This window comes from Schistocerca gregaria, chromosome 9 (assembly GCF_023897955.1).
Source record: "Schistocerca gregaria isolate iqSchGreg1 chromosome 9, iqSchGreg1.2, whole genome shotgun sequence".
NCBI classification, from domain to species: Eukaryota; Metazoa; Arthropoda; class Insecta; order Orthoptera; family Acrididae; genus Schistocerca; species Schistocerca gregaria.
Window position 1 is genome coordinate 132,797,256 of NC_064928.1, and position 21,108 is coordinate 132,818,363.

Sequence of the window (21,108 nt, forward strand, 5' to 3'; positions counted from 1 at the left end):
ATGTGCAATTGGCTGACACATTCATGTTTGTGCTCCCGTGAGTGGTCCCTGACCCGATCCCTGACCCGCTCACAGCTACCCCTCGGCCCCGTCCGACAAAGGAGCCGGTGGCCGTCACGTCGCCGCCGGTGACGCCGGCCGGCCCGGGCGCCACGGCCAGCCTGGACAGGAAGAAAGACCGCTCGCGTTCCAAGTCACCTTTCCGCAGTCTGCGCTCGTGGCGCAGGTCTCCGAAGGCTGGCACGTCTGGCGCACACAGTGACGACGAGGGCACGTTGGAGCGCGCTGCAGCTGGTAAGGTCTTTGGTGGAGGTGGGAATACCGAATGAGGAGACACCGTGGTAAAGTACACAAATTGTATTCGATGAGTCTGGGTTTTGCCACTCGTCTGGTCTTTATTGAAGCCCATTTGTGACCTGTTGTGAAGACTTTATAGCTCTTATTTGTGAGTGTTGAGATTATTATGTAAGCAACATAAACACCCACTTGGTGAGGTTTGTGTGACATAGTGAAAGAAGTCTATTCAGTGAGAATGTTACAAAGGGGGAGTCGAAAAGGAGTAGACAACTTTGGAATGATATAGAAATTTACTGAGATAAATTACAGAATCGGTAGATGTCACCTTGTAGCAAACAGCCCTGCTTTTGATTCGCCAGAGTTTTTCACGAAACCAAAATGCACCGTGAGCACGCTCGACACCAGTGGAGGTAGCCATTTTAATGTTGTACTATACTGGGTGCTCCTCATGGCGGAATGGGGTACTGCACTACGTGAATCAAACTTGAGGTTGTTTGATACAAAATGACACATCTGCCGATGCTGTAAGATATCTCAATAAATTACTGTATCATTCCAAAGTTGTAAAGTCCTTTCTGACTCGCCCTGAATACAGTGAAACAACATGCACATAAGTGAAAGAGAGTTAATTTTGTTTTAAATTAGTAAAACAGTGATTTGTTAATCACTTTCTCCCATCTCAATCTTTTGCCTATCACAGCCTTTATAGAAAAATGGCCACAGGATGCCATCAGAAGCGTGTGTATATTTTTGATTCCTTCTAAATAATATTGATCCCCCCCCCCCCCCCCCCCCCCCCCATCCTTAGCAGTTGTTTGCATTAAAGACCAATGTTGAAGTAAACACTGCTTGAAATCACTGGCATACAGTATAATTCCATAGATTAAAAACATTATTTATGGAATCTGTGAAATAATTCATTGGTGCTGAGAATCGGTGTGCACCCTCCCCTGAATAAGAGCTATAAAGATACTGTTAATTTACATTCAGGAGCAACGTAATAAAAGTTTTGAAAATATTCCATATTCTTCATTAATACCAAACCACCATTAGGAGGATGGTAGGTAAAAGATTTGTCTCTGCATTTATTCTGAACCCTATTTTTTCTTTTACCCCTTTTTTTCTGCTTAAGTAAAATGTCTGCTAATTTGGCGATAGCTCTAGTAGTGTAGAATTTGATAAAATTGTTGTACCCACTTGTACACCAGCTTTCTGTTTTGTCTATCATTGTAGCTTATGTGAGTGTCTTGATAATGTTGTGTTGTTACTAGCATTTGTACTGCAAGGATCATTCATCCGGAGAATATGGCTGCTGCGTAAGTATGAGCTGCTCAAAAACTGACAGCATTTTGTGTAGTTTCTGCAGTAATTATTCCACTGTGGAACAAAAAGGTAATACAATTGTTATTTTTGCTCCCTCCCACACTTTCCAGGCTCAGGTGTATCTCATTTTTGATGTATGTGAGCTGCATACATCTTTGTGTGCTACTTGTAATTTTTTCACTCTTCAGGTATGTGCTGTGATCACTCACATAAAATTGTCGAGATGGCTCTGGAATCAGCATCGCACTGACTTGTGAAGAAAAGCATAAAGTGGAATGATTATTAAAATGTAGAACTTTAAATGTTGCTCATAGTTTTAATGTTACGTACAGGGAGAAAAATTTCATAACAGTTGGCAGGAGAGCAGCAATTTGTTGTTTATGGGCTACTGAATGTATGTAGTTATGAAGTTGAATGTTTCCTTCACATGAGGTATCCCAAATAAGTAGATGTGGAAAGCAGTTGTGGGATTGCCTCTTTTCTTCTATTCCACCTCCTTCACCCTGCTCCTCCTTTCCCCTTCTTCTTTTTCTTCTTCCTCTTCCATGTTTCTACATGAAAATGGTTCTCTGTAAATACCATAGTACTTAGTTGATAGTTTCAGGATTAAACTGCACCAAGGAAATCCTGTGAGGGCAGAAATACTAAGACAATTCCTATGCAAAATCAGTCGGTGCTGTCGTTGTTGAATTGTTGGGTAAAACTGTCAATGTGCATGACATTCTTGCAAATTTCCTGTTAAATGTGAATTATATGGGTATCTTAACAGTATGCGGCGCATATTTTTTTTACCTATGTTTGTCTTCCTGAGTTGTACGTTTCTTAACTTTGTTAAAGAGGTTTGAGAACATTACCTGGTCTAAATATGGAGCTATCTCTCTCTTCTTTTATATCCTTTTTGTACTTTGCTGATTTCTGCATCTCTTCCCTTTGCAATCAATGTTTATCTTGTTTTGTCGAAAATATTGTGGCCTTGCTTCATTAAAGAAGCAAAGCATATGTAGGTGTTCCGCTAGATTCATCATTGCTTGTGCTGCTACTGAATAATAAAAGCAACTTGATTTTCTGCCTGTGACATGAGTCGACATGCCCCGCAGGAGGCATTTTGTAGTACGTATTATTTTAGAAAGGAGGATGTTTTTTCTGTATGGTAGTGTGCACAAAAGAAACTTCCACATGGGAAAAATATATTAAAAACAAAGATTCCAAGACTTACCAAGCGGGAAAGCGCCGGCAGACAGGCACAATGAACAAAACACACAAACACACACACACACACACAGAATTACTGGTTTTCGCAACCGATGGTTGCTTCTTCAGGAAGGAGGGAAGGAGAGGGAAAGACGAAAGGATGTGGGGTTTAAGGGAGAGGGTAAGGAGTCATTCCAAAGACTTACCTTAGGGGGAAAAAAGGACAGGTGTACACTCACTCGCGCGCGCACTCACACACACACACACACACACATATCTATCCGCACATACACAGACACACGCAGACATTTGTAAAGGCAAAGAGTTAGGGCAGAGATGTCAGTCAAGGCAGAAGTACAGAGGCAAAGAAGTTGTTGAAAGACAGGTGAGTTATGAGCGGCGGCAACTTGAAATTAGCGGAGGTTGAGGCCTGGCGAATATCGAGAAGAGAGGATATACTGAAGGGCAAGTTTCCATCTCCGGAGTTGGGATAGGTTGGTCTTGGTGGGAAGTATCCAGATAACCCGGACGGTGTAACACTGTGCCAAGATGTGCTGGCCGTGCACCAAGGCATGTTTAGCCATAGGGTGATCCTCATTACCAACAAACAGTGTCTGCCTGTGTCCATTCATACGAATGGACAGTTTGTTGCTGGTCATTCCCACATAGAAAGCGTCGCAGTGTAGGCAGGTCAGTTGGTAAATCACGTGGGTGCTTTCACACGTGGCTCTGCCTTTGATCGTGTACACCTTCCGGGTTACAGGTCTGGAGTAAGTGGTGGTGGGAGGGTGCATAGGACAGGTTTTACACTGGGTGCGGTTACAAGGATAGGAGCCAGAGGGTAGGGAAGGTGGTTTGGGGATTTCATAGGGATGAACCAAGAGGCTACGAAGGTTAGGTGGACGGCGGAAAGACACTCTTGGTGGAGTGGGGAGGACTTCATGAAGGATGGATCTCATTTCGGGGCAGGATTTTAGGAAGTTGTATCCCTGCTGGAGAGCCACATTCAGAGTCTGATCCAGTCCTGGGAAGTATCCTGTCACAAGTGGGGCACTTTTGGGGTTGTTCTGTGAGAGGTTCTGGGTTTGAGGGGATGAGGAAGTGGATCTGATTTTTTGCTTCTGTACCAGGTCAGGAGGGTAGTTGCGGGATGTGAAAGCTGTTGTCAGGTTGTTGGTGTAATGTTTCAGGGATTCAGGACTGGAGCAGATTCATTTGCCACGAAGGCCTAGGCTGTAGGGAAGGGCCGTTTGATATGGAATGTGGGGCAGCTGTCATAATGGAGGTACTGTTGCTTGTTGGTGGGTTTGATGTGGACAGATGTGTGAAGCTGGCCATTGGACAGATGGAGGTCAATGTGAAGGAAAGTGGCATGGAATTTGGAGTAGGACCTGGTGAATCTGATGGACCCAAAGGAGTTCAGGGAGAGGAAATTCAGGAGTTGTTCTTCACTGTGAGTCCAGATCATGAAGATGTCATCAATAAATCTGTACCAAACTTTGGGTTGGCAGGCTTGGGTAACCAAGAAGGCTTCCTCTAAGCGACCCATAAATAGGTTGGCATACGAGGGGGCCATCCTGGTACCCATGGCTGTTCCCTTTAATTGTTGGTATGTCTGGCCTTCAAAAGTGAAGAAGTTGTGGGTCAGGATGAAGCTGGCTAAGGTGATGAGGAAAGAGGTTTTAGGTAGGGTGGCAGGTGATCGGCGTGAAAGGAAGTGCTCCATTGCAGCGAGGCCCTGGATGTGCGGGATATTTGTGTACAGGGAAGTGGCATCAATAGTTACAAGGATGGTTTCCGGGGCTAACAGACTGGGTAAGGATTCCAGGCATTCGAGAAAGTTGTTGCTGTCTTTGATGAAGGATGGGAGACTACATGTAATGATTTGAAGGTGTAGATCTACGTAGGCAGAGATACGTTCAGTTGGGGTCTACAATGGGGCGGCGGGGATGTTTGGGTTTGTGAATTTTAGGAAGTAGGTAGAAGGTAGGAGTGCGAGGTGTCAGTGGGGTCAGGAGTTTGATGGAGTCAGGTGAAAGGTTTTGTAGGGGGTGTAAGGTTCTGAGGATTCCTTGAAGCTCCGCCTGGAAATCAGAAATGGGATTACCTTGGCAAACTTTGTATGTAGAGTTGTCTGAAAGCTGACGCAGTCCCTCAGCCGCATACTCCCGACGATCAAGTACCACGGTCGTGGAACCCTTGTCAGCCGGAAGAATGATGATGGACCGGTCAGCTTTCATATCACGGATAGCCTGGGCTTCGGCTGTGGTGATGTTGGGAGTAGGATTAAGGTTTTTTAAGAAAGACTGAGAGGTAAGGCTGGAACTGAGAAATTCCTGGAAGGTTGGGAGAGGGTGATTTTGAGGAAGAGGAGGTTGGTCCCGCTTTGACGGACGGAACTGTTCCAGGCAGGGTTCAATTTGGATAGTGTCTTCGGGAGTTGGATCATTAGGAGTGGGATCAGGATTATTTTTCATCGTAGCAAAGTGATATTTCCAGCAGAGACTACGAGTGTAGGACAGTAAATCTTTGACAAGGGCAGTTTGGTTGAATCTGGGAGTGGGGCTGAAGGTGAGGCCTTTGGATAGGACAGAGGTTTCGGATTGGGAGAGAGGTTTGGAGGAAAGGTTAGCTACTGAATTGGGGTGTTGTGGTTCCAGATTGTGTTGACTAGAATTTTGAGGGGTTGGGGGGAGTGGTGCTGGAAGTGGGAGATTGAGTAGATGGGAGAGGCTGGGTCTGTGTGCAATGAGAGGAGGTTGAGGTTTGTTGGAAAGGTTGTGGAGGGTGAGTGAGTTGCCTTTCTGGAGTTGGGAAACCAGGAGATTGGATAGTTTTTTTTAGGTGGAGGGTGGCATGCTGTTCTAATTTGCGGTTGGCCTGTAGGAGGATGCTATGAACAGCCGGTGTGGCTGTGGGAGAGGAAAGATTGATTCACACATCCATCCACATCAAACCCACCAACAAGCAACAGTACCTCCATTACGACAGCTGCCACCCACTCCATATCAAACGGTCCCTTCCCTACAGCCTAGGCCTTCATGGCAAATGAATCTGTTCCAGTCCTGAATCCTTGAACCAATACACCAACAACATAAAAACAGCTTTCTCATCCTACAACTACCCTCCCGACCTGGTACAGAAGCAAATAACCAGAGCCACTTCCTCATCCCCTCAAACCCAGAGCCTCTCACAGAACAACCCCACAAGTGCCCCACTTGTGACAGGATACTTCCCGGGACTGGATCAGACACTGAATGTGGCTCTCCAGCAGGGATACGACTTCCTAAAATCCTGCACTGAAATGAGATCCATCCTTCATGAAATCCTCCCCACTCCACCAAGAGTGTCTTTCCGCCGTCCACCTAACCTTCGTAACCTCTTGGTTCATCCCTATGAAATCCCCAAACCACCTTCCCTACCCTCTGGCTCCTATCCTTGTAACCGCCCCCAGTGTAAAACCTGTCCTATGCACCCTCCCACCACCACTTACTCCAGACCTGTAACCCGGAAGGTGTACGCGATCAAAGGCAGAGCCACGTGTGAAAGCACCCAACTGACCTGCCTACACTGTGGCACTTTCTATGTGGGAATGACCAGCAACAAACTGTCCATTCGCATGAATGGACACAGCGGACAGTGTTTGTTGGTAATGAGGATCACCCTGTAGCTTAACATGCCTTGGTGCACGGCCAGCACATCTTGGCACAGTGTTACACTGTCTGGGTTATCTGGATACTTCCCACCAACACCAATCCATCCGAAATGGAGATGATAACTTGCCCTTCAGTATATCCTCTCTTCTCGATATCCGCCAGGCCTCAACCTCCACTAATTTCAAGTTGCCGCCGCTCATAACTCACCTGTCTTTCAACAACTTCTTTGCCTCTGTACTTCCGCCTCGACTGACATCTCTGCCCGAACTCTTTGCCTTTACAAATGTCTGCGTGTGTCTGTGTATGTGCTGATAGGTGTGTGTGTGTGTGTGTGTGTGTGTGTGTGTGTGTGTGTGTTTGCGAGTGTACACCTGTCCTTTTCCCCCTCCCTAAGGTACGTCTTTCTGCTCCCGGGGTTGGAATGACTTCTTACCCTCTCCCTTAAAACCCACATCCTTTCTTCTTTCTCTCTCCTTCCTTCTTCCCTGAAGAAGCAACCGTCTGTTGCGAAAGCTAGATGTTTTGTGTGATTGTTTGTGTGTTTTATTTATTGTGCATGTCTACCGGTTCTTTCCCCTTTGGTAAGTCTTGGAATCCTTTTTTTTAATGTATTTTTCCCATGTGGAAGTATATATATATATATATATATATATATATATATATATATACTGGTTTATAAGCATGTGCACATGATGCTAAATAGGTCCTGAAACATTGACAGCACGAGTGCTACTTTGGAGAGAGTATTTAACAAATGAAAACATCCAGTCACCACATCTGTACTCTAATCTTAAAGTATCAAAGATCAATGATATGTGACTTAAAAAACTTGATCACGAAGAACTAGGTTAATGAAATGCTCTATCACCTAGTTAAGGAGACTAAATCCACTGATTGTAGCTCTGATTTGTTTTTGTCACTGCCTCTTAATTTGGTCCTTTTTTTTACAGACATGGTATGCACCAGCCAGTCCTCAAAGCAAGAAGATTGAAATCAGATTTATTTATTGTGTTTGTATCTTGTGATAACTAATTACAACTGTACTCCGATGTGAGTAGAATGTTATTAGCTTTCTGCTCTGCGCTAGTTTCACGAGTTGCTGCAGGAGCAGTGTTTTTCGAAGCTTGCATCCAGTCAGTTTTGTAGCTCTTGTCCAGTGTCTTTAATTACCTCGTGTGGACCACTTTTACAGAGCGGCCCAGCCCAGGCGCAGAGGAGGATCACATGGAGGGCAACCTTGTGAGGAAACACGAGTGGGAAAATACCACAAAGAAAGCATCAAACAGGTAGGGCCCATGACACTCAGTTTGATTATTTCTGGAGCATTTCGGTGCACAATGGATTATCTTCAGTCTACTCTGCACTTAATAAATTAAATGGTACATTTAAATTAAAATGAGGTGGAATGACTGGCCATTGCTTACCTTTATGAGGCAAAATTCCAGGTACAGCAAATACCCATTTAAGAGAAGAAAAACCTGTACAAACAGTATGCGTGCCAAGAGAAGCCACAGCAGCTCGTAGGTCAGCTGGTGCTGACATTACAGCCTGAATCAATGACATTGACTCACAAAAAGCACTGTTTGCTAGAACTGCTTGCAGTAGTGGCTTGCTTTGACAGTTCAAAGTTAACTACTGTCATCCCCGAAACTGCCCAGTTGTCGACCGTCGTAACATTTTAGTTGCTGCAGCCCGATTGTCGAAGGCAGTCTGGAAGTTGTGTTGTGATTGACCATTGCATAATAAGAGTGGCACGATATCGGAAGAGAGTGAATGTGCTGGGTTTCCTGCAGAGGCTGCTCTGCTGCAGTACCAAATAACAGGTGCATCACAGTGTGGGAGGTGAAATGATGCGACTACTGAAAATTAATTCCAAAGTTGAAGTACTCGGAAAAGTATTGTTCTTGTGAGTGAAATGTCTAAATTGCACATAGACTCATTGTGAAATTCTCGTGGTACTGGACCAAACTCAATGTTGTTTACAGCTGTAGGAAATGGTACCGACAATTTGACCGAGGCGCACAGATGTGGTCGGTGCCGTTCGGTAAGAAAGGCTCTCGACATAGACCACTGACATGTACCTCAGCAATTGAGGAACGGATTTTGCAGGCATTACAGATTTTCCGATGATAAGGGCATTCACACAACATTTTTCAAATGACTGTTCGATCGAGGAGTCGATTTCTGTCGTCGACAATCGGAAGGAGAGACAGAACGTTCTGACTGTTGTTTATGTGGACTTCGTGACTGTGCTCAAAAGTATTGTCATGTATCTGAATCACTTTGAAGCATAGTACAGTATTCAGTAAAAATTACCCACAGTTAGCGCGTCATAATAATATGAAACTTACTTTTTGAAGTCTCCTCGTACAATAGTAAGCACTCGATATTGAGGTACATGGTTATGGAATGGTGATGAAATTCCTGAAAAAGTGAGGGAGGACTTTGACTGGTGCACTTAATGAGAAAATTTTAGGGCAAGGGGAAGAGTTTCTATACATGAACAAATGGGATGTAGTAAGAATTCTAAGAAAATAATGAAAGAGATAGTTGTCAATTATAAAGTAAAGATGGCTGAAAAGCACATAAGGCTGAAGGGAAATGGGAGCAGATAGCTAAATACAGAAAACCAGTAGCCAAAGAAGAAAAGTTATTTGTAAATGGGGAAGAAAGAACAGCAAATGCAGTGAGGAGATAGCCAAATGAAGTAGATTGCTAATCAATGGAAAGAGAATCAATACACCAATTGTAACCTCTCTGTGATGTGTTCCCTGTCATCTTTGTGTACTCCTTTCCTCACTACAGGTGGGGTCTGACTGACTTTCCCAAATCTATCCTTCCTTTCTCCACAAGGAAGTATCTATTCTTTCCGAAAGCCAGGAAGGTCTCACTTTTACATTTGTTTACATGGGGAGGAAAGAGGAAAGGTTGGAAAGGGCCACTTGTTGAGAGGAAGGCAGCTGCTACGGGGATGAGAGTGCTTGTGCCTTCTTTCCAGCCTTCTCCAAATTGACACTCTTCTTCGATGAAAGAGGTCACGGTTCCGAAAGCTATGTATAATTGTTTCACACTACTTGGAATTTTGCTTTCTGGGGGATACAGTCGTGGACAGTCATCTTGTCTTCCATTATTTTAAAGTTTTCTCCAGTGAATAATTCTTGTGGCATTTTTTAACTACAGTTCTGTTGCAGATAGGCACAAGTAAAAGACATTTACATAAAGCTTTCGGTCGCAACCATCATCAGTAAAAGAGAACACACACCCTTCATACACATGAGCAAGCTCACCTCATGCACACGACCATCAATTCCAGTTCTAAGGCCAAAATGCAACTATCGTGTGGGAGGCAACACAGTTCACAATTAATTTAACAGATAATTTATTCTACGAGATAAAAGAAAATGCAGTTTTGTGTGTGTTGTCCGTCGTAAGGTGTCACTTGATGAGAAGTGACTGAAGTTGTTACTCTGTAAATACTCTTAAGAAGTGTCTGAAGTGCATATGCAGGAAGCGAGTTAAGGTTGGGATGGATAAAAGTTAAATAAATAAATTATAACAGATAAATTAATGATTGTTCTGGTACTTTTGTGTGCATTCTCTCCCAATGCTTATGAAAGAGAGTTTGCCACATTCTATTGTCCCCAGACTTTTTCTGTTCTCAGTTAAACCCTTTCAGAAAAGATTTTTTTTATAGGAAGGAAAAATTTATTTGTGTGTTAATGCTCTTAGGTGACTTTTCAGTAATTTTAGATGCAAGATTTATACAAAAATATGTGCCTGTTTTCAGCACATACTTTGTACATTTTACGGACTCAAATAACTAATTATGAGATATTCTCTATTGTAATAAATAGTAATATGCTCATTCAAGAAGTAGCAAGCAAAATAACAATAACAGTGTTTAATTATATGGTGGAATAGAGTGAACCAACCACGCCTGTATATTGTGGTGGTCACTAAGTGTTGTGCACTGCTGTGTTGACCTGATGATGTTTTGATAGTTGTGCCCAACAGTTGGCAGCACTTGTGCATGATGAAAAGATTGAACATTCAGTAAAATTATAGCCAGAGGGTCTGAAAGGATTAAATGACTGACCATTAAATATGATATTTTGCTTATATTGTTGTTTGTGTGTAGGTCATGGGACAAGGTGTATGCAGTCCTCAGAGGTAACCTGCTAATGTTCTACAAGGACCAGAAGACGTACAAGACATCACCCGACACCTTCTTCAAGGGAGAAAGCCCAGTTGATTTGCGTGGAGGTGCTTGCCAAGTTGCCTCAGATTACACAAAAAGAAAGCACATATTTAGGGTGAAGTGAGTAGCAATTCTTCCTGTCAGTGCCTGCTGTATGTAAATAATTGACTGTGGGATGCAGCATACTTTTAATTATTATTATTATTATTATTATTATTATTATTATTATTATTCATATTCTTTAGTAGACAATGGTTACTATATATAAACCTACATACCCATCCTTCCTACTCTCCCCCCTTCCCCCTTTCTGTTAAGGCTATTGTACCATGGACTTATTTTTAAACAGATAAAAGCCATAAATGAGTTAGACTTTTCCTACTAACATAGAACCAATTATTACACGTTTATATGAACTTTCCCTGATTATAAAATGCTCTTATGATTGTTGGTATCTTCTGTATGGGTTTGTAGAAAACAAGATACTACTCATTCATAAAAAAAAAGCAGGATACAGAAGACACCTACAATTATAAAACGTTAATTTCACATGCAGCAGAAATAATCTGATCCATAATTACCAAGCAGAGTAAAATGGAATATAACTTGAAGAAGAATTTGGTTTTAGACAAAAATGGGAACAAGAGAAGCCATTGTAGCGCTTGAGATCTTGCTTGTGAGGTGTTGAGAATCGATTATTGAACATAGGTATTCTTTATTGATTTAGAAAAGACATTTGACTGCATTGCCTGAAATATATTGTTCACTGTTTTGAAAGATAACACATACAAAATTGAAGTGTAAGGATAGTGTTAATAGAGAGCAATAAAAAAACCTAAATTAGAAAACAGATAAGACTGTCATCATATTTGTTTAACATTTTTGTTATAAAATCTATGAACATTGTTTTTACAATCATTTGGAATTTAGATGAAATGAGTTCTCTCTCACTGCAAAAAAACTGCAGGTGATGTATACGTTCTAAATTTGCAACAATACAGAAATAATTTGAACTTAAAATTAATAGGAAAAAAGGAAAAGAGAAGAAAGAATGAAATGAATTTGTGATAGTAAGCAAATCAAAGATTACAGGAAAACCTAACATCAAAATTTTAAGAAATAAAATGGCAAAAGTTGATAATGTTGTTTAGGAACATTAAATACACTGCATGAATAAACATTGCATTGAAACCACAAAAAGAATTGCAGCAGCAAAGTATAAGAAGGCAACTACTAGAGAATGAGTTGTTTAGTATTGAATAGAAAAACAGTTTGGCAAGGTGCTTCTGTATGTTTGTGAAAGTTGGATTCTCTCTCTTCAATAACTGAAAGATGGTGCTTATACTACATGGTGCTTACACTAGATGGAAATGTTGCTTGGAATAAAGTTAATGAGAACCAGCTGGATAGAACAGAAATGTGATGATGATGTCCAAAAAAAAAAACTTTTTGGTCATTTATTTAGACACGATAAGCTTTAACATTCATAATGGAAAGAACAATTGTTGCACAGGCAAGAAAGAGGGGGTGCAAAAGAGAAGAATAAATTGTCCCTTGGAAGTAATATAATGTTTTATTATCAAGAAATGAATAGGAAAGCACAAAATAGGGAGGAGTGGTTGCAGATACAAGGTTGACTGTGTAGAAGAGTACATGGTAGTGGACATTAATTGTTATGTAGTTCAAAATCATAGCATTAGCCATTGGAAGTAAATTCATAAAGATTCTTCAAAGATTTCTGTGGGACATTCCAAGTAATGTCAAAATTGCTAATATCAGCATTTTAGGATAGTGAAACCAGTCTTTTCACACGTGCTCATCTGCAGGGAGATGGGGGTGCATTTCTCTATCATTAGTATCATTTAAAAAATTTAAAATATATTCCCAGTATGTCAAAAGTGTGTGTGTGTGTGTGTGTGTGTGTCTTTTCACACGTGCTCATCTGCAGGGAGATGGGGGTGCATTTCTCTATCATTAGTATCATTTAAAAAATTTAAAATATATTCCCAGTATGTCAAAAGTGTGTGTGTGTGTGTGTGTGTGTGTGTGTGTGTGTGTGTGTGTGTGTGCATGCATGCACACTTCAACTTCTTTAAAAATAAATAAATACAAATTTGTACTGTTATTTTGCAAATTATAAGTGACATATTACTCATTGTCTCTTTTTCTACACAGGCTGTCAAATGGAGCAGAATACCTCTTCCAGGCACGTGACGATGATGAGATGAACACTTGGGTGACTCGCCTGTCCCAGCAATGCGAACGTGATGCATCTGCCGGCCCATCACGCTCCCAGACGCTGCCTGCTTCTGGTGACCGCAAGGATGAGCCCAAACGGCGTAGCTTCTTCACACTCAAGAAAAAGTAAATACTGTTTCTCTCCTCAGCAGCTTGAGGGAGGGGGGATGGGGCGTGTACCTGCCTGCACCACTATAACAGTCATATGTAACCACTCTGATGTGGAAGCATGAACCTTGTGTACTACTGACTTGTTAGTAACTGTTTCTAAAATGGCTGGCTGTTAATGGCAATCGATGCATGCTCTTTTGCCTCGTGGAACATGTGCTTCGATATTTTTCGTGTCTCACCACTCGAAGGAAACAGCTGTCTTTTATGATGAATAACATTTGTTGTGTCCCAAGCAGAGCCTTTTTTACCCCAACGTTTCGTTTTTGTGATAGCCTCATGGAAGAATCGTGAGACTATGGAGCAGTGAATCCAGGTGTAATTTCTGAAAGTAGGATACTGATACCAAGTGCTTACATTCATGTTTCCCGGTTTTCTCGTGTACATTAGGGCATCTTGCAGGCAATTTGCATGTAAATGTGATAGTTTGCATTCATTTTTTCCGCAGTCATGCTGGAAAAGTGGTTCTCTTTGTAACACTGTGACTTATAATGTGAGCAATAGGTGAATCTGAAAGAATGGGGTCATGTTAAAATCTTAGTGTATCCAACCAGTTTGCAAGAGTTGGATTTCCCAAGATTTTTCATACATACGCTAAATTAGTGCGCTTCAATACAGCTTTTGAAAATGGGATGAGTGTAACGTACTGGAAATATTTGCAATTGCTTTACACAGTACTTTTTGGTGGGAGCGGAGCTGCCGAAGTTGTTCTGTGCATTCTCATGCAAAGAGAGAGAGAGAGAGAGAGAGAGAGAGAGAGAGAGAGAGAGAGAGAGAGAGAGAGAGAGAGAGAGAGAGAGAAGCCACTTGTCAGTGTATTGTCAATTGCAGTAAGGTGTGGCCATTCTGACTTGCATACCAGTAGCCACATGCATTAATTTATGTAATGTTGATGGACTGTTGCAAATGTATTGTTTTGTGTATGATGGTTAATGTTGGAAAGTTTATAGGCAGTATTTTGTTTGTATATCTTACACCAACACTGTTGGAGAACTAACGTATTTAATCAGGAAATTACTATTTCATTAATCCATGTGTAATTAATCCAAAAAAAGTGGTTGAAGATGAATAACATTGTGGTGGTGTTTTTTCATTTGATTGCAAGCACTTTTCATCTACTGGAGAGTATGAAATATGTTTCCGGAGGTAGTGTGGTTACCATTTTAATTGTCAGGGTTACACCACACATAGCAAAAAAATTGTACAGGTAATAAGTCTGGGAAATCAGTAAAGTATTACAGTGTGTAGCTAATTACATAACAGGGAAAAAGTTCTGAGACTCTTGTAAATTTACTGTTATTGTTTATGTGCCATTGAGTGCAAAATGTTGAAAAGTTAAGGGAAGAGAACGGGTGATAGCAGCTCTAACACTGCCATTGAGAATAGAAGTTCATATTTTGTGTCTTGCCGGGTAAACAGTCCTGGTTCATATTTTGTAGAAAAGTTTCCCAATTTCATTGTTAGTAGGTTATTGTAAATGTGGCTTGCAATAACCGTGGTAATTGAATGTGTGTTCTTGATTGTGTGTACATGTCAGTGCGTGTGCACATGCTTGTCAGACTCTTTGTTGTAAACCTGAGGAAATTACAGTAGATACAAATGCTTTGTTTATAGTCTTCTGCTATTTAGGTATGGTAGCTGGAAATTTAGACTGTGATGTCAATTATGTTTGTTAAGGTCATCAACACAAAGAGAAGAAACAAGAATATTTGATACAAATGGCATCCGAAATAATATGCCATAACCTGCAAAGACATTATTGACAGTAGTGATTTCAGCTCTTTATTAGACATACATTGTGATAACAATTGATGAATGTGGCAACTTGAGTCTCTGTGGTTCGTGGATCAAATGTGTAGTTTCAGATTACTTCTGTGTGAAAGAAGTGCACAATTTTATATATATATATATATATAAAATATATTCCTGTAAACACTTAAATTATAGGACTAATATTGCTGTCAAAACAAAGTATCTCTTATTTTAAATATGATGGTCAAATGCAGCCTGTATAAATAGTTTGCACCCTGGTGTGTCAGGGAAATAGCTATTGTCTATTACACCTCTGAATAAAGAGCAGTGAATAAAAATGAAAATTTGTTCAGCACCCAATGGGAGACCTCTTTAGTAGGGGTAATGGGTAATATTCTGAGGGGAGGGGGGAGGGGTGTTCACTACATGTGTTTACAATGAACTATCTCATTGTTACACAGATTTGCCCTAGCAATTAGCAAGAGTCTGTTTCTTGGAGAATGTTGCCATAATTGACAGTAGCACGAGTTGCGATTTAGCAGTAAAGCAGTTTTTGCTGTGAAAACTGCCTGCCATGTATTTTTCAAAATTTCGTGTATTTGTGTACATGTGTTGTTTCACTCTAAGAATTACCGAAATGGAGTCATGCAAAAGTTGACAGTGGGACATTCTGATAAGTAACAATAATTAGTATTCTTAAAATTTTGAAAATGTATTGGAGTGAGTTGAATTGTCAGCTATTGGAAAACTGAAGTTTTGCTTCAGAATTGTATTAGCTTAACAGGTTGGTTGGCAGCATAGGGATTTTAATTTGATGAAAGCTGGAAAAGTAGAAGGAAGATAGTCATGACATGATTTGCTATCTTCCACCACTGTTCTTCCTAAAGTATGTGGCTCTGAACAGTCTCTGGGTGGCATGACATAGAACACTACACATTTCTTGCAAGAGTGGGGTGAAACAGAGTTTCTTTAGTTCAGCAATATTGTGTTTTGCACTTAATGTCAGAAAAAAATTGTAATTGCTGCAGCAAATGACTATTGATGTTGTATAAGAACTGTAAGGATGGCGAAGAGATCTTAAAGGGCTGTTTCACAGTGATCAGTTTCATCTCAGGACAGTAAAAACAGTTCCTCAAAAAAAGTTATTCCTGATGTAATAATGAAAAGCGTTTCTTTTGCCAATAATGTTAGGTATGGAACCTTGTACTAAAATGACATTCGCTAATTAAGTTGTTGTAAGATGGGTATCTTAGCAGCAAACTTCTTTGTATAGAGTCTTATTACATTGTAAGTGTGCAGTAAATAATCAACAAACAGTAATTTTTGTTGTAGTTTATTCTAAAAAAATACCATTTATTAGTTAACTATGTGCATGAAATGAAATTCAGTTAAATCCTTCCCCTCTCCCCCCTCACCTCCCCAAGGTACTGCTACAGAAGTTCTTTAAATTACTCCCCTTTGGCATCCAAACATTTTTTTCAGCTGTTCGGGACTTCACTGTACGCATATTGAAGGAAAATACATTTGCATTACTTTACAGGAACATCTTGCTTATTTACCGTTAATTTTTCCTGCCCCATGTTTCAAGTTTCTGTCATTGTCACCCATCAGATACTAACAAAAAAGATGTAACAGCTAAATAGCAATATGAACATGAGCAGCAAGCTTGCATTACGCAATTTGGTATTGAACAAATTATATGGGAATGAGTGACTGCTTGCTGCTTATTCACTGCACATTTATATGCATACCATCATGGGGTTTCTCTGGACATTCCTACATGGACAAAAGCAATGGTTGTTACACTATTTTCTTGTGTAATGTTGGTTTCTTTCTGGACTGTTTTTCCCCCATCTCATTTTTATCAGTAGAAAGGAACACCAGGTTACAGCAACATATGTTTGTGTGTGTTTTCTTTTGCCTAATTCGCCATTCAGAATAAATGTTAAACTCATGTCCGACCACCTTATCTCTTTTTTTGCAGATAACATCTTCAAAATCCTGTATCTTCGGTGTTTATTGTTTTCATCCTCCACTGTCATTATTTTTCATTTTCTTTCTCTTTGTGTGTGTGAACATTTTAAACCTTCATTCCAGTTTTTATTTTGGAGTCCATTGTTTTTGCATTTTTTTTAAAAACTCTTTTTTCATTTTTTGTTTTGTTCAATGGAATTGATGTTATTTCTGTGACCCATTGGCACTACAACATTTCTCATTCTGAGTGTCAGCAGAGAATGGCGATAAACTTTTTCCGAGATGCACTGGTCAGGTATGTGTTGCACGCCGTAAAATCAACATTGTACCATCCCCTCTTGTGTTTGAACCTGCATGTCCCTTGAATATAAAAAAATTGAGAGGCCTGTTGAGGACTTTTACTGTTCCAAGGCATAGAATCATAATTGTACTTCTCTATCGTAGTTCAGTGTGATCATAATTTTTATCTTTGGTACCTGGGGGAAGACTTCTTTAAATTACTTTTCTATATATTCATTTGCCAACAACTTTATTTTCCTGTAAAACCATGTTATCATGTGAACTTGGACTGGTAAGACCCACACAGACTTCTCAAATTGCCATCTGATCATCCTTCTGGTATATTGTTGGTACAGTTTAGTAAACCACTATTATCATCTGTTTTCAGTTTCTTTCTTGATACAACCTGTCCTTGTACATTTGCTTCTGCCACGACTTGATGTTCCTACTATATTCCTCAATTTGCTGATCTCGTATGCAATGTATTGTAATCTGCCAGTTTGTCTTCCATTGCCCATATAACACTTCATTTTCTCAGCAAAAAGGTATATTCTTTGTAAATTTATACTGAAAATAGTTTTATGCCTGCTACATCTAAAGTAATGAATTAACCTCTGATGATTTCATTATAGCTCTTTTCAATCACTGAAAACCTGATGGCATGAATTTTCAGTTTAAATCAAGTCTTGTAATTTCTGGCAAATTCATTCTCTCTTTCACTCATTTAGTGCTGTAGGTAAAATCGGTTGTATTTTTCAGCCTGGGCTTTTGTTGTTTGTATTGATGTTACTTTCTGCATAATCTGTCACTATGTAAGTGAACAGTGGTTAAATTATGCACTGCATGTTACTGAGGCAGACACCACTGTAAAAAAAGGCAAACTAGTCTCAACTGTATGAAGAGTGCATTCACTTCTGATTATTGTAAATTTTTGCTGTGATATATTAAAATGGAAATACCTGTTGAAACCTTTCCTTTTGCTTTACTATAGAAAATACATTTCATATAGTTTAGGCAGATAATTTTCCTAAACATATATGTATATACATCTGCCAGTCCTCTATATGTGTTATACGTGTTACTTTTTGACAAGTGTGTGTGTGTGTGTGTGTGTGTGTGAGGGGAGGGGGGGGGGGGGGTCACACTTGCTTGCGTTGTGTGCTTTTTGGAATAGTACGAAGTGTTGAGCAAGAACATTGCTTTCTGTGGTTGGTACTGTTAGTTTGCTGTTTGCAAAGTAAATGTAGAACACCCTCCTTCAATACTGCTACATGGTTTTTACTTAGAAAATACTTGGGTCAAATTTGTGCACCACCAATCTGAGGATCCATATTCATGACCTTTCAAGTGAATAACAAATGGAAACACAATTGTGCAGTGATTGCCGTAATTAAGTGCATTGCAATGAGAGAGATTTTTTGGGCTGTCTCATTTTTCAGTGGGACGAAATAGTAAACTACCACCCATTGTTTTGTAATTTATCAAGTCACTTTATGTATCAAGTCAGATTTTATGTGAAGCTTGGTGGGGGTATTGCACTTAAGCTTCTGTACCTGAGGATCGTGGGGAGAGGGGAGGGGTCCATTTAATGAGGAAGTGCAACAATTTAGTGATTTGGAATTCTTCAAAGATGGTTGTCTTTTTGGTTAAGAGCTATATATATCTCATGAGAATTTTAACAAGAGACATTTAGGTTACAAATGAAATCTTCATTAACTGAAGAAAGAAACCTTCCTCCCCCCTCCATGGAATAGGCCCATCATTTCAGAGCTGAGCTTATAATAGAAGTGAGAGAAATGTGAATGGAGCAGTACAAATTACTTACTGCCACACACTTCCCCTCAGTAAAGAAGAAGCTGACTACATTAAGTGACAAAATATATACTGCACGTGACATCAGATGGCCAGTAAAAAGCTGCTAGCTCAGATATTGCCATTGTGACATGGTTCTGCCTTGCAGCCCCCTTTATAAGTGCCTGGTTACAATTTGCTGCAGTCCACGAAAGGGCACAATATTCCATGTGTGACCAGTATCCTTAAGTGGGCAGAGGTTGCCATAGTCCTGCTATTAACCAGATTACCCTCCATTTTCATTCATAAATATCTGTGAGCCTTTATTTTTTTATCTTGGATATTTTTAGTACTGTACTGTCATTGTTTAGTGCATTTTCACTAGCTGAGGTTGTTTGTGAATAAAAATGGCAGGTACAAAATACAAAGATAAAGTCTAACAAAAGCTATTGTGAACGAATTAATTTGGAATCGTAGTGTGACAAGCTTCACATTGTGACTGAATGCATGGAAAGGCACAGAGCCTTGTTCAAAGATGCGACATACTATTAAATTTTCTATTATAAATATGCAGAAAAACTTGTGCTGTAACAGGTACCTTGCTCTGTTGCATTAAATTTTCCTGGTGCACTTGCGTTATTGATTATGAAAAAGTTCTCAACAATATCCTCTATTTTCGTAGTGGATATTGTTGGAACCTCAAATTTCCATAACGAATTAAAGTGACAGTTGCACAGAGGACACTGAGTACACAAATCTGTTGTTAAAGACTTAGTGGTTATCTCTTTCTCTTGATAGCCATTTTGAAAAAGTAGGACCTGTTCTATGGTAATTATGACAAGGTAAGGTGGAGTGTGTATTGTCTGCAAATGGGGAGTGTACTGGTACACAGTATATTGGTTGCCCTATAACAAACAGTTTTTTTTGCAAGTTAATGAACCTGGACAAATAAACAAATCTTCCTTCATCCTGCCACAATTGTCCATGTGGTCTAGGTGATGTGCAACACACACAATTTCCCAGTGTGATGTGAGTGCCCCATTGTCGGTAAAGAAACCTTTTATCAGAAAACCCTGATCTACATTCTGTTCTCCTACACTAGTGAAATATATTAATAGGGAGTTAAGACTTTTTTTTACCTGAGAGGATTTATCACAAATTGTACGCCACCAATTTCAGCCTCAATATCTACTTGCATGTTAATAAATTCCCTGATCCAGCCTCTAGACTGAAAATTATGCGCTACTAGCAGTCTGCACTTCACACCTCAGTTTATTCTTTAAGAGATACTGATGAAGGAAAAACTTGGGTTTCAGTGGGTACAGTACAATTGAAATAGTAAACTTTAAATACCTAATCAAAACCATATCTTTGACTAGTAGCTTCTCCAGCTTGTTGTTAGCTGGACGCTGTGACATTTAGCCGCCATTCAAATGTAATGCATATCCAGATGCATTCATAATATTTACCTCAAAAATCTGAACTGCCAAGATTGTGACACTTTTTTTCTCCCCATTCACTCCCTAATTACCCAGTGAGTGTAATGGAAGTTCCAGACAGTTTGCCCCTCATTTTGCTAATTATGCTCCCCTTCTTAGTGCTGCCTATTAACAGGCTCGCATGTTAATATTATCTACATTCTAATGCACTTTGAAATTTTCCTGAATGTTGTGGAGAAATCTCCTGATGAACTGGTCAACCCAGAAACCATATTGAAAGTGCTGTACTGAGGTCAGCCCTTCCCAAAAGGGAATAGTGTGCTGGATAGTAAAGTACAACCATAGTTAATAGTTGCTGGGAGAGGTGGTGTTCCTACCTGTACATATCTTGTATATATAATAGAAAGAAACTTCCACATGGGAAAAATATATTAAAAACAGATTCCAAGACTTACCAAGCGGGAAAGCGCCGGTAGACAGGCACAATAAAAAAAAAAACACACACACACACACACACACACACACACACACACACACACACACAAAAACAAACAAACAAACAAAATTTTGAGCTTTTGCAACCGGCGGTTGCTTCGTCAGGAAAGAGGGAAGGGGAAGGAAAGATGACAGGATGTGGTTTTTAAGGCAGAGGGTAAGGAGTCATTCCAATCCCGGGAGCGGAAAGACTTACCTTGGGGGGGGGGGGGGGGGGGGGGGGGGGGGGGGGGGGAAAGGATAGTGACACACGCGCGCGCGCACACACACACACACACACACAACACACAAACACGCGATCTAGTGT

The 21,108-nt window shown here is 40.3% G+C and overlaps 1 protein-coding gene across 12 annotated transcripts in view; it reads left to right on the top strand.

The window, feature by feature from the left end:
• Positions 1-21,108, top strand: part of LOC126291677 (spectrin beta chain) — a 462,415-nt gene that overhangs the window by 437,254 nt on the left and 4,053 nt on the right. For 6 of the 12 annotated variants that reach the window (XM_049985262.1, XM_049985265.1, XM_049985269.1 and 3 more), the window contains 4 exons: positions 76-294; positions 7,660-7,753; positions 10,606-10,785; positions 12,841-13,029. In XM_049985262.1, the coding sequence (XP_049841219.1) occupies positions 76-294; positions 7,660-7,753; positions 10,606-10,785; positions 12,841-13,029 (682 nt within the window). The remainder of the gene's footprint in view (positions 1-75; positions 295-7,659; positions 7,754-10,605; positions 10,786-12,840; positions 13,030-21,108) is intronic. The other 6 variants (XM_049985267.1, XM_049985266.1, XM_049985268.1 and 3 more) reach the window with 1 other exon arrangement.